The sequence below is a fragment of the Centroberyx affinis genome, unplaced genomic scaffold (genome assembly GCF_046629955.1).
Source record: "Centroberyx affinis isolate AG114_WGS23_722 - 3 ecotype Tasmania unplaced genomic scaffold, CSIRO-AGI_Caff_v1 ptg003711l_1, whole genome shotgun sequence".
Lineage (NCBI taxonomy): Eukaryota > Metazoa > Chordata > Actinopteri > Beryciformes > Berycidae > Centroberyx > Centroberyx affinis.
Genome location: NW_027281601.1, coordinates 556,153 through 570,070, shown reverse-complemented (window position 1 = coordinate 570,070; position 13,918 = coordinate 556,153). Strand labels below are relative to the sequence as shown.

The 13,918-nt window shown below is 46.0% G+C and overlaps 1 protein-coding gene across 1 annotated transcript in view; it reads left to right on the top strand.

Annotated features, from left to right (window-relative positions):
* The window catches only part of clasp2 (cytoplasmic linker associated protein 2), a 57,528-nt gene that overhangs the window by 34,275 nt on the left and 9,335 nt on the right, over window positions 1–13,918 (top strand). The window contains 21 exon segments of the mRNA XM_071540750.1: window positions 55–125; window positions 279–338; window positions 592–669; window positions 975–1,142; window positions 1,840–1,880; window positions 2,385–2,537; window positions 3,323–3,346; window positions 4,353–4,454; window positions 4,630–4,656; window positions 5,678–5,704; window positions 7,527–7,700; window positions 8,322–8,366; window positions 9,444–9,551; window positions 10,043–10,105; window positions 10,797–10,903; window positions 11,101–11,124; window positions 11,279–11,434; window positions 12,328–12,419; window positions 12,508–12,571; window positions 13,364–13,423; window positions 13,822–13,824. Of these exon segments, the coding sequence (XP_071396851.1) occupies window positions 55–125; window positions 279–338; window positions 592–669; window positions 975–1,142; window positions 1,840–1,880; window positions 2,385–2,537; window positions 3,323–3,346; window positions 4,353–4,454; window positions 4,630–4,656; window positions 5,678–5,704; window positions 7,527–7,700; window positions 8,322–8,366; window positions 9,444–9,551; window positions 10,043–10,105; window positions 10,797–10,903; window positions 11,101–11,124; window positions 11,279–11,434; window positions 12,328–12,419; window positions 12,508–12,571; window positions 13,364–13,423; window positions 13,822–13,824 (1,647 nt within the window).

Sequence of the window (13,918 nt, the reverse complement as noted above, 5' to 3'; positions counted from 1 at the left end):
TCATTCTCCCACTTTCTCCCATTCCTTACCCTCTGTCACCCTTCCTCTCCCCAGCACACCCATGTCCCCAGGCTCATCCCCCTGATAACCAGCAACTGCACATCCAAGTCTGTGGCCGTCAGAAGGTGAGATTGACGATGATGAAAATGCTATTGTGGGAACGAGGTCTCAAATAATTCACACCTATAAAATCATAATGAGGCTGATTATGATGATGATGTTAGATGATGGTAATTGGGGTGATGACAATGATTATGATGATAATGTGTCGTCTCCAGGCGCTGTTATGATTTCTTGGAACTGCTGCTACAGGAATGGCAGACCCACTCTCTAGAGAGGTGAGGATGGGGTTGATTTGTGGACAAAGGTTTGGGCCGTTTAGAGCTAAGCTGTGCTCAGCGTTGCTGTCTCACAAATGCTTACACAATTTTTTCTGCTTGTTTTTCTACCTTTTATTCTCTCTCTCTCTCTTTCTCTCTCTCTCTCTCTCTCTCTCTCTCTCTCTCTCTTTCTCTCTTTCTCTCTCTCTCTCTCTCTCTCTCTCTCTCTCTCTCTCTCTCTCTCTCTCCCTCCCTCCCTCCCCTCTCTCAGGCACACAGCAGTTCTGGTTGAGAGCATCAAGAAGGGAATCCGGGATGCCGACTCTGAGGCCAGAGTGGAGGCCCGCAAGTAAGACACACACACACACACACACACACACACACACACACACACATACACATTTCTAAAAATTACATTATGTGAAAGAGAAGTAGTATAAAATATCTCACCACTCTCCTTTTCCTGTCCTGCTCCCTCCCTCCCTCACTGTTTCTCTCTCCCTCCATCATCATCTCACCCCCCACCCCACCCCCCCCCACCCCATTTCCATTTTTCTCACCTCCTCTCCCTCTCTCCCTGCCTCTTTCTCCATTTTCTCTCTCCCACTCCTGTCTCTCCCTCTGTTTTCTCCCCCCCCCCCCCGCCTCTCCCAGGGCCTACTGGGGTCTGAGGAACCACTTTCCAGCGGAGGCCGACTCGCTGTACAACTCCCTGGAGTCGTCCTACCAGAGGACCCTGCAGTCCTGCCTGAAGAGCTCCGGCAGCGTGGCCTCGCTCCCCCAGAGCGACCGCTCCTCCTCCTCCTCCCAGGAGAGCCTCAAGTAATCACCGCTCAGTGCCGTAGTTCACTTTTGACCTCTAGGTTTAGTCTGAGGCTACCTCTGGGTCTTGAAAGCAGAGCAGTAGTGTGAAGTTAATTTGGCAGGAACTGGTGTCATGGTTAAAACCCTTGTCTCTGGACCCACATATCGCCAGTCTTCTTTCCTGTTTCTCCACTCATCTGTCTTCCTCTCAGCTTTTCTATTGTCTGCCTCAATAAGAAAAATTATAAGGGCTGTTGACTACCCACTCTCCTTTAACAAATAAAAAAAATCCCACATCCACAAGTGTTTTTATGCTACGTAAACATTGAATAACATGCAAATTAAATGCTTGGCAGGCTATTCTGGGCTGTATGGCCCGACTCCACTCCCCAAAATTATGGATTTGATCATTGCTTTTCTGTCTCTGCATTGTGTTTTAGTGGCAAACTTAAATAACAAAGCAAGCAGAAATCGGGGTGGGGAAAAATAGAAAGGCATGGCTTCCCAGCTACGCCACATCCATTATAGACTTGCTTTCGGTGAATAGCACAGATAGATTGTTCCAAAAGACAATGTGGAAGCACATATTTTGGTAGCTGATTTGAGTCTGTGGCCGAGGCTCAGAGGATAAGGAATGTTATTATTGTGATTTGTGTGTGTGTGTTGTTGTTGTTGTTTTGTTATGTATTGACCTACTTTCTCACTCTTCCCTCAGTCGGCCCCTGTCTTCTAAATGGTCAGCAGCCCCAGGGAGAGGTGAGTCACGCACACGCAGAAACACACACACCACACACACTTGATACACATAGTCTCACTCACCCTCTCAAATACACACACACACACACAGGCAGATACATGTGCAAGCTCACACACACACACAGAATATCATGCTCAGTCACTCCAATAAAACACACACGCACACGCACACGCACACGCACACACACACACACACACACACACACACACAGGCACATACATCAATCTCCCACAGAGAGACAACTCCCATTACATTCATTTACATCTGCCTGTGTCCAGTCAACATCCTGTTATGTTTTTACGTTCCTACACATATGCTTATATGTGTCTGTATATGGCTGTTGGTGTATTTCTGTTCAGTACGGAAGCAATGTGTGTGTGTATCAGTAGTGCCTGCATGTGTTTGTGATGTGTATATCCCTCCATCACCTCCCACCCCTTCCCCATACACTCCTCCTCCTCCTCCTCCTCCTCCTCCTCCTCTTCCTCCTCCCTTCCCATCAGTCCCTGCGGGTTCAAAGGGTGGGGTGTCGCCGGCCTCCCTGCAGCGTTCCCGTAGCGACGTGGACGTAAACGCAGCAGCGGTCGCTAAGCACCGGCACGTCGGACAGGCCAGGGGAGCGGGGAGACTGCCCCCCGGCTCCTACTCCTCACTGGGTAAGGGCCCTGTCAGTCAAGTTAGACGGCCAATCAGGCAGCGCGGACATCGATCTGCATGTAATCAGCAAGTTGTCAGGCAGAGACGGAGACTCCGTCAGTGGAGCCCTCTCAGATCAATATGCAGGTGGTTTTCTGAGTTTTCTGAACAGGTGGGAGTCGGTAGTTTCACTCACAGCCCCTCTATGAATCAAAGCAATCTGCTAGAATGGATCTTCACACACACACACACACATACAATTCCCAGTGCTCACAGTTCTTGGATTGGCCTATCTTCTCTCCTCTCCTTTGCTCTTCGCTTCTTTCCTCTCCTCTCCTCTCCTCTCCTGGTGCCTGCTCGTTGCCTGTTAGTGTATCATATGAGTGTGTTTTGGTCTGCATATTCTCTGTGAGCATGTTATGGATGTGAATATTGTCCTGTGTGTCGGTTTGTCTCTCTGTGTTTTGGTGTTGACCACTGCACCTGCATGGTTCTCTGTTGACCAGATGTTCTGTTACTAATACACACTGTACTCCTCTCTTGTTTCTCCTCTCTCTACTCTTTTCTTTCTTTCATTCTTTATTTTCTTTCTTTCTTTGGTTTATTCATTCTTTTTTCTTCCTTTCTTCATATTTCTTTTCCCCTCTCTTTCTGACTTTCTGTCTTTCTGTCTTTTGTTGATTTTCTCTTATTTCTTTTCCCTTCTTTCTGTTGTCTTTGTCTTTTTCTTATGTCTCTGATTTATCCCTCTTCTTTTCTTTCTCATTTATTTTCCTTCTTCCACCCTCTCTCTCTGCCACTAAAGATGATGCCTCTGATAAAACGGATGGTAAGATCATCTCACTCTGCTTCACCAGTGACAACCTACTCACGCTTCTCTTTTTTTCCTTTCTCTTCTTTTTTTCTCTCCATCCCTTCATTCCAATCCATGTTAACTGAGTTGTTGCAGTCTGTGGCCACAGCGCCCCCTGCTGTTGGTCTCTCACAGTCAACCCTCATTCATATCCATTCATATCAGAGCCCTTTTCATCACCTCATGGCTCAGATGATTTAAACATCTAAGATCATCTCCTGCTTTTACTAAAGTTTAATCTTGTAAGAGAGAAGGAAATTACCAAACCAACTACAGATTGATCTGTTCATTGTTATATAGGTATTGTATAGGTGTAATGTAGGAATGAAATAAAGTAGTCTGATAGGATAATGATCATATTGTTAGTGCGCAGTCTGCAAACCTTATCATGACTTGCATCAAATTATGCAAATTACATGTTTGTTGAGGTGTTAGGTGAAATGTGAGATTTACAACCTGCTCCTTCTTTGTCTGTCTGTAGGGACCAGGTCAGACAATGGTAAGACTGTGGTTAGGTGTGTGTGTGTGTGTATGTGTGTGTCTCTTAGGGATGCTCCAGTCGGAATTTTTGGAACTGGTACCCATCACAGTTTTTTTTTAATATGAAAGTTTGCCGACACAGATCCAAATAACAGTTTGGTAATTACATTATGCTTTAAATGAATGTTTTACTGAATATGTCCTTTATACTGACTGGTGGCCAATCCGTTGAAGCATCCCTACTGTGTACATATCTGTGTGTGCACCTTGCTGATTGGATGATTGGATGGATGAATGGCTGTATGTGACTGTATAGTTAAGGACTTAATCATTCGGCAGCTTCCAGCAATAGTAGCTTTTTCTCAGCTGTAGTGCTTCCTAGGTTCTAGGCTTTATTCTGCTGCAAACCTAGTGTGATTAGCTGTATCAGCCTAGAGAATACGGTGTGTTTTGGATGTGTGTGTCTGTGTATTCTTACGGTTTTCCCTCTGGATACGTCCAGGTCGTCTACGTACCAAGCAGCCCTTGTCCACTGCCAGCGGAGTGACCAGCCAGGTGGACTCACGAGGACGCAGCCGCACCAAGATGGTGTCCCAGTCACAACGTACGTACCCCCTCCCACCCAGCAAAACACACAATGTGACTTGCAGCCGGTTGTGAGAGAAACATTCTGGGTGCCAGAGTGTGTGTGTGGTTTCTAAGTTACTCTTTGTGGAGTTTCTGTACTTGTTGCCGTCACGGTGACAATAAGCTCCATGTAAATGTTTTTATGCCTTCAGGTTCCGACGAATCCGATTGCACGCCAGGTATTCTGTCTGTATGTCAGAATAAGAGTGTGTGTGTGTGTGTGTGTTTGTGTGTACCACAGTGGGATAGGTGGCCCACCCGCTGTCGCTCTCATTCTGATCAATGTGTTTTGTGTGTGGAGGAATGAGTGCGTGTAGGTGGGTGTGTGTGTGTTTCTCTGCATGCTGTGTCTCATCACTGAGGGTGTTGTGGTGGACAGTTCATTTCCGCTGCTCTAGCCTGGCTCTGGCTGTCATTAAAGTTATTCAAAACACTCCAACAAACAAGCAGCATAACAAACGGCTCCGAGCTAGCTCCACTATTGCAGCACTAAAGCAGATGTGTTTGTGCCTGCTTTCCAAGACTACTGGAGTTCAAATGTGCTGCTTGTGGCCTAATGGATTTGACACCCGCTTGGACCCAAGTTTCAAAGAGGATGGGTCAGTGATTGGACCACAGGCCCCGTGAACCAATCAGATCCACCCTGGCAGACATTTAGACAGAGGACCAGATGGAAGCCTTCAGATCAAGAGTTGAGCTCCGGCTGCAAAGCCAGAATCTCAGAGCAGCAGATTAAGAGAGAGAGAGGGAAGGGCAGCTGACTAGAGGGTTAGACAGATTTGTGTGTGTGTGTGTGCGTGTTGGTTTTTGAGCATATTTGCTTTGGGGCATTTTTTACTTTTCCTCATTGTGAACAAGCTACGCTTCATTCATGTGCCATGCTGGCCGTAACAACATGCACTGCTTCTCCTGGTCCATCATCTGCAGCTGGTTCAGTGTGTGTGTGTTCGTTTTCAGCAACGCGCTTTCTATGCTTATTTTATTGTTTTCTTTCTCCTAAATTGATTTATTTAATCAAAGTGTTTTGGCTCCGCCCTCATTCTCGGTGTGGAACGCCAGGATACGCTCCCATCATGCTCTGTGTTCTAACTCCCATGACGCTTTGTGCGCTAACACCCATAATTCATCTGGTTTAATCTGCTGTTCCTTCCCCTGGCCTCTGCTTCCCCCTCCTCTCAACCAATGGGCTTAATCGCTCAGGATCTCAGTCTGCTACCCCCGTTGGTGGTAAGATTATAACGCTACTTCTTTTTACCCGCTCTCCTATCTTTACTGCCTATCCTCTGTTCCCCTGACCTCCCCCTTCCTCACGTGCACCCAGACTGGTCACTTAAGGCTCCTCCCACTCTGGCTGAGGCATGCTGGGACTTGTAGGCACAGACTGTTAACATGGCTGCTCTATAACCAAGCTAAACACACTGCTTTGGGAACCTTGGGTTTCTGCACTCTTATGTGTGCCTGGCTGTAGCCATAGGGTTGTCTTAACTCAGTAGTGAAAGAGGGAAAGGGAGCTATAGCATAACAGGAAACCTCTGATGCATGGAAAGAGGGAATGGAAAAGTTTTACATGGAAAAACAAACACACCCTCCCCTGCTAGAATTTAGTCAGCCAAAAGATGTATCTTTAGATCCCATGCAAATTAAATCTAAACATTTTTAATTTTGTTTGGTATGTCACCTCACATATTTCACTCTCTTGGTTGTCAACAGATTGACAACCATAAAAATGGTAAGAAGTGAGAGCTTTGTAATGCTAATGGGGATAAAAAAGAGACTAATAGCAAAGTGTCCAGATGTGCTTTGTGTATCTGTAAATGGAGTGAGACGAGGGGAGACAGGGAGGGAGAGTTGAGTAAGACCGATAATAGAGAAAGACAAGAGACCAAACAGAGGGAGCTTTATATGATAAAAGATACTATAAATTCAAAGGCAGATTCCATTAAAGATGTCAAGACAACCTCGCTTTCACTTACCTTCTTTCTGTCATTTAGATTAGATGTTTTCAGTTAGCTGTATGTCACTGGATACTAGAATTTAGACTCACAGTGTGTGTAGAAGGTTGCGTCTGTTCTGTGTTGAAAGTGTGTGTGGCTTATGTTTTCGTGTGTGTGAGAAAAAGAGAGCAAGGTAGTCTGGTCATTGTGCTAATTTTCATTTTTTGGGGGGGGGGATCTGTGTTGTAGGTCCAGCTTTGTGTGTTGAGCACAGGAGCTTGTTCCCCGAAAGTCTGTTCACACACTTAATATCCAGCACTGCAAAGAAGCTTCTCCTAAACTGTTTGTGTTCAAGTAGACAGGACTATTGTTGTAGAGCAAGATGCACTATGGGCTTTGCACTTGGAGACGGGATGTCATGGGGAGGAGAAATTGACCAAACATTATATATTCATTTTTGGGGAAAAAGCATTTCTGGAAGTGTATCATTCAATATTGTTAAAAGATAGAAGAGCCTTTGTGTCTTTAAGTGTCATCTTTTGTCAAACTATTACTTAAATTATCCACTATCCTTGGAAATAGTAACATTATTTGTTTTAATTTAGTAATATCAAAGATTTTGTAAGAAAAGGTGTCAAATTTTTCAAATAAAAAAGTTGCCCAATCAAATGAAATTTTGCTTCAGAATGGTTTCCAACTCTCCTCACACTCAAGAATCCCCTTTCCAATTGTGCCAAACACTGTAGTGTCTGCTGTTTTTTCAACTTGACTTCTAATATAAGTGCTTGGAAACCAATGCCACTAATTGAAGGACAGGATCCTACTCTGACTCCTCGTCAGTTGTGTATATAGACCGCAAAGTTGTAGATACATTAAGTCGTATTCTATCACTGTGAGAAACGGTAAGAACATTCTCCCATCAGAAGACAGTCACCATGTTTGATATAAGACCAGTGTCCACTGTCCTCACCTCAGAAGGGGATTGGTAAAGTAGTAGCAGCTCTGTAGCTTTCACTGTTAAATTACATCTGTTGCATGAGTAAGACTCTGACTTTTCTTTCTCCCTTCTCTCTGTACTTTGTGCTCCTCTCTCCCTCGCTCGTCTCTCTGTGCAGCGGGCAGTCGGAGCGGCTCCCCAGGCCGCGTGCTGACGAGTACGGCCCTGAGCACCATGAGCTCGGGGGCCCAGAGGGTGCTGGCCGGGGCCGGAGGGGCGGGGCACAGACGCAGCCGCATCCCCCGCAGCCAGGGCTGCTCCAGAGACTCCTCCCCCACCCGCCTGTCTGTCGGTGAGGAGACACACACACACACACACACACACACACACACACACACACACCAGTTAATAAAGGGAAGCCCAGACACACACACACTCACACTTTAGCATCAAGTACTATACAACCAAATGGTGTATGTATTGCTGTACTTGACAGCCTTTCCCTTTGCATGACTGAACTTTTCCCAGAATCACACACACAGACACGCTCACACACACATAAGACTCCTGAACATCCCTCTCTGTCTCCCTCTGTTTCTCCCTCCATCTGGATTAGGTTTTGGTTTCATTCATGACTTTTTGAACCAATTAAATTCTCCCTCTACTCTCTGCCTTCCTGAGTTTTATTTTCTGGGGATTTATGTCACTTATTGACTTACTAATTTTATAACTGCTGCTCTAGGGCTTATATGATGTCATGTATCTATAAACTCAGCTGAGCAATGACTTGTCCAAGGATATTGCCTTTGATACACAGTGATGCAATGCAAGCACGCACACAGAAACACACACACCCACACTCAATGGTCCTTATATCCTCGTACTTCAACTCTCTTTCTTCCCTGTTGCTCCCTGTCTACCTTTTCTTCTTCTGCTCCTCCTTTTCTCCCTCTCCCTCCCTCTGTCCCTCCAGCTCCCTCCAGCATTAGTTCCATCTACAACGGAGCGAGCAGAGGAGGTAAGGCTCCGACGTCGACCAGATCACCCTGCTATCCATCTCTCCACATCAATCTGTCTCTCTCAATTTCTCTCCTCATCTCTCCATCCCTCATCCCTTAACTCCATCCATCACTCCAAATCTCTCACACAATCTCTCACGCCCAGAACCCATCTCTCTAACCTGTCTGTGACTTCCTGGCTGTGTTGTTACGGTGACGGGTTCCCATGGTGATCAGCAGATCTCCATGCTACTAAGAATGCGAAAGCACCCCACCCCCCCTCCCCTCCGTACTAACCTGTTGGCAGCGGCCCGTGAATGAATCTTCTCACAGGATCAGCAAAGCTTCATCAGGCTTTTGTAACCCTTCGGTAGGCTGTGATTAACCCTGATTGGCTGGGTGGGTGCTGAAGCTGACCAATGAACAGTGAGGTTGATTGCGATGCAACTGGATGAAAACGCAGATCCCCCCCCTCCCACTCCTCAATCTCTAAATTCACCTCAAATCACTTCCTTTTCTATTCTGTGTGTTTGCGTGTGAGAAAAAGAGACAGTGAGCGTGAGAGTGTGTATGTGAATATGAAACTGTTATATTTACATGTGATTTCTGAGTCCAGCAGTCCTGTGCTCCTTTTGGGTGCACCTCAATCTTCTAAGGTGACTCCCTGTCCTTGCTCCCTCTGCACTGGGGATGAGGAGAAGGAGCCACTTCAGTCTGTTGAGATGCTCCCTCAGGGCCAGTAGACCTGTGCTTTCTTGTTTCTGTCAGTTTGTCACTCTTGCCTCTATTCTCTCTCTTTGTTTGTGTCTTTATATATGTACCTTTCCCCTCTCTCTCTTTGTCCCCTTCCTCCTCACTGCTCATATATCCGTCTTCCTTCCTCCTCTTTTTGCCGTCTCCTTCATTTATGTTCCTCCTCCTCTTGCCTCCTTCCTCTTGTGTTTTTACTACGTCTTCCTATTCTGTCCTCCACTGTATTCATCTTTGCCTTCTCTTCTCTTCTGTTCTTACTCCTACTTTTCTTTCCTCTTCTGCTCTTCCCCCCCTCCCCCTCTCTCCCCTGCTGCGGTGTGGTGTTGTAACCCGGGTGGCGTTAGCTCGGGGCAGTCGTATCCCACGGCCCAGTATGAGTCAGGGCTGCAGCAGAGAGGCCAGCAGGGAGAGCAGCCGGGACACCAGCCCCGTACGCTCCTTCACACCCCTCGGTGAGTAGCAGTAGCGGACGGATCCCCGAGTCAGAGGGATGTGTTGTTAAAAACAGGATGAGTACGACATCAGAGAAGAGAGACGAGAAAAAAAGAGAGAGCCTCTGTGTCGAGACCCCAGCAACTTTGTTTTCCACATTAGGTTTTTCCTACTTTTTGCTGGGTGTGCTCAAGGCGGAGGGCTGTTGTTTGTCACATTTTTAGTTTAATCAGATATCTGTTTTGTTCTGACGGCTACTAAAAATCTCAAAACAGAAAATATGTTGGACTTCTCAGCGCTGCAGGGAATCTCATTTGGACACACTGAGTGTGATTTAAAAGAAACAAACACTCATACACTGGCATGTGTTTGCATGGTTGTCGGCCTTTTCTCTCTACTCTCACACTCTGTTCTAACAGTGTGGGGGTTGCGTGTGTCTCTCTGTTCTGTGTGTGTGTGTGTGTGTGTGTGTGTGTTAAACTCTGTACGTGTGTGTTGTTCTCGGTTGCAGCAACGCGGAGCTACTCTCGCTCCACCGGAGCTCTCCACACACCTGATGCTTTTGGTGCTGCAGGTGAAGGCTGAGTACCACTATTTCTCCGTCACTCATCCACCCACTGAGTCTTAATTTTGTTCTCTCCGCCAACGTCTTTTTCTTTTTGTTTTTTTTAGTTCTGCGCATCTTTTCCTTTATTTTGTCAGCCTGTTCCTTTTCTTCTCCGTTGGTCTCCGTTTCTTACATTACACTCCAGGACGTCGAAGCTTCCAGTGGAAACGCATGCTTCCACCCGTTCAGTTGCCCTGGCAACCATTCCACCAGTTTTGCCACGACAACCATTCTGCCAGTTTTACTATTGTCCTTTTGTTTCCTTATTTAGCTCCGCCCCTTCTCTGCAGAGAAACCCACTCGTCCTCCTGTGTTTTATGTCATTCATACCTTTTTCTCCCCAGAGACACCTGTGATGTCGGGGGTTATCATGTCATTTAACAAGTCATCACGTCAACTTACCGGGGTGGCTCATGGGAAATATAGTGTGTGCGAGTTGAGTAAAAGGGAGAGAGTGGATGACGAGGAGAGCGAGTGAAGTTCCTCACAAGTGGATAAGTGAGAGGTGGTTGAAAGAGTGGAGGAGTGTGTTAGAGAGTCTGAGTCTCCAAGGAATTATATAGATGCATCTCTCTAAAGTTTTGTAATATTTTCTGCTCCTATCCTCTTTTCTTTCTTCTTCTTCTTTCCGTCTGTCTTTCTCTGTCTCTGCCCACAGGATCAGGGTTTGGCATCAGTCAGTCCAGTCGTCTGTCTTCATCAGTCAGTGCCATGAGGGTCCTCAACACTGGCTCAGACGTAGAAGAGGCTCTCGCAGACGCGCTGGTATGAAGACACACAAAACTCACACACACACATGCTACCAAACAAATAAACATACAAGAAACCAATATGTAGACTCACAGTGCACATTCTAGCCAGCTATCAGCATGTGCAGCTCACAGCTCCTGGAGTTTGTGCGCCTCCTGGAGTGTGTGTGTGTCTGACTAACCCATGGTTCTACCTCTGTTTAACGCTGTCAGCTGTTGGGAGACATGCGGTCCAAGGTCAGCTTCTTCTCCCGCCTCATATGTGTGTTGTGTGTGTGTTTAGCTGTGTATATTTCTGTGTTTTGTGCAGATACGTCAGTGCATATTATGTCAGTGTTTTCATTTCCTAGCTTCATTTCACTCCCTCTCCGTTCCTGTCCTCCTCTTGCAGAAGAAGCCGGCCCGGCGGCGGTACGAGAACTACGGCATGTACTCTGATGACGACGCCAACAGCGACGCGTCCAGCGCCTGCTCCGAGAGGTCCTACAGCTCCAGGAATGGAGGAGCCATCCCCACCTACATGAGACAGACCGAAGACGTTGCAGAGGTCAGCAGCCACAGCAGTACAGAGTATCACAGCTGAGAACACAGTGCAAACGTGTTGAGTCAACAAATCTCAAGTCCAAGTCTAGTCTCAAGTCCTCAGTACTGAAGTAACCAGTTGGAGTTCAAATAATCCATGCTATAACAAATAAAATGAACATATACAGAGAGTCCTGGTGGCTCAACTGGTAATATCAGTTTTTGACTGCAATTCAAACAATATTTGATGTTGAGTTCCAGTACAGTCCTTCACTTTTACTGAACAATATAGATTTAGTTTGACATTAATTTGATGACAAAAATGACTGATATAATAATTTTCCTTCCTTAAACATCATCTAACATTATTGTACATGTGAAAAAAGCAGAAATTCAAGTCACTTTAGTGTCAGATTTTACTGTTAAGTAGATTTTAAAATATTTATACCTTGTTTCAGCCGGATTTTGCTTAATACCGAATACCAGTCCATACATAATAGGGATGGGCATTTCAAGCAAAAATACTATTCGATATTCACTATCGAATAGTATTTTTGACGTTGGAACTATTCCACCATTCTTCGAAGATCACCCCCCATTCCCCCCCATTCCCGGGCACAACCTTCTCTCCTACTCTCCTTTTAACGAGAGAAGGACCAGTTCGGGGCTAATCAAGCCATATTATGATTAGCCCCAACAGCAATGCCAGGCAGGCAGCAATGCCTGCCGGCCTGAGGCTAATCAAGCCATAGCTATTTACTACTAGCAAGCTATGAAAATATACTTTTTAAGACAAGACGATAGTCGCATAAACTATTCGATTTTTTATAATTTAATGACTATTCGAAAATTTGAAAATCACGACCCATCCCTAATACATAAATCAACAGCCCTGTGTGTGTTTGTGTCCTTTGCCAGGTGCTGAACCGCTGTGCCAGTGCCAACTGGTCTGAGAGGAAGGAGGGGCTCCTGGGCCTGCAGGCCCTGCTTAAGAACCAGCGCACCCTCAGGTCAGCGTATCACAGGGCAGGCGAGCGCTAAATCTCACTCGAAATTAGTTGGTCATTTTCATCAAACTGTGTTTCTTTTTGTCTGCAGTCGGGTCGAGTTGAAGAGGCTATGTGAAATCTTCACCAGGATGTTTGCAGACCCTCACAGTAAGGTATGGGTGCATGCATGTACTCGCTCACGCAAACACACGTGCACACAAGGCACTCATGTACAGTACCACAATGACATGAATATTCATTATCCACCCACTTTGATTTTACCTTGGTTCCAAATGCTTTGTTTATCCCACCATCGTCCACTGTACCGGATTCTGCCGAAACAAGGAAAATTGAACACACATTAGTTAACATTTTTATACACTGAAAATATTAAATATATTCATTAACACATTGAGGCTTGAACACGGGATAAACAGGGTCAACATATATCCTCAGATGTACACACACACATCAGTATGAACATACAGACAGACATGATGAACACAGGCATGCAGAGCGTGCGACGGTAGCTGACTGGTTTCTAACGGCATGCCACGCCTGAGTTTGTGTGTGACCTCACACTCTCCGCTGTCCAATGGGATTGCTCTATCACTATTCATCAGCCAATCCGCTGGCTGTGTGCTCACTGCGTCCACTACAATACCTCTTCCCCCCCCTCCCTCCCTCCCTTCCTGCATAGTCTGAAGCGATGACACTGACCGCACACACACTCATACACTCACACACACACACACTCATGCACACACACATACACACATAATTTGGCTGCCAGCTCTTCTTTCTGACTAATCTGCTGCGGTTCGTCTTCTCTAACACCGCCACTTTTCCTCCGGCGTTTTGAGTGCCCCCCCCCCACCTCTACTCCCATCACCTCACACACACAGTCAGGTGTGTGAGCCCCTCCCCTTCCCCCTCGTTTGACGTGACGATTTCATGAATTTCAGCGAGACTCCGGCAGGGTGTACGGCACGGCAGAATCCGGTATAAGCTCAGCCTCCTTCAAGGTACATCTCACCTCGGCTTCCTTTCCTCACTCCATCTATCTGTCCAGACCATTCTCACTTCCTCTGTCACTCTCCCATATCTATCAGTTTTTCTTTCATTTCATTTTTCTAGTCTACACAAAGCAACACTTTTCAGATTCTACAGATGTTGTTGTTGCTGCCTTGTGAAAGACTCTTAAACATTTTGCAAATGATAAACGGATTATATGCGTGGTCAAGATTAAATGTTTATCAGTTTCATGGGTTTGATAAGTTGATGAAAACATACACATACACACGTACACAAAACACACACCTCTGTAGGTGTATGCTCACATGTTTATGTATACTTGGTCAGGATGCTAACAGATGTGTCTCTCTCTCCCTCATGCCACTCCCCCCTCTGGAACTCTCTGTAGAGAGTAAGTTTGGCCAGTCGGTTGACGACACCTGTTTTAAAGTTTGTGTGTTTGGATGTGAATCTGCTTCATTAATCTGACTGACCAATTACCAAGG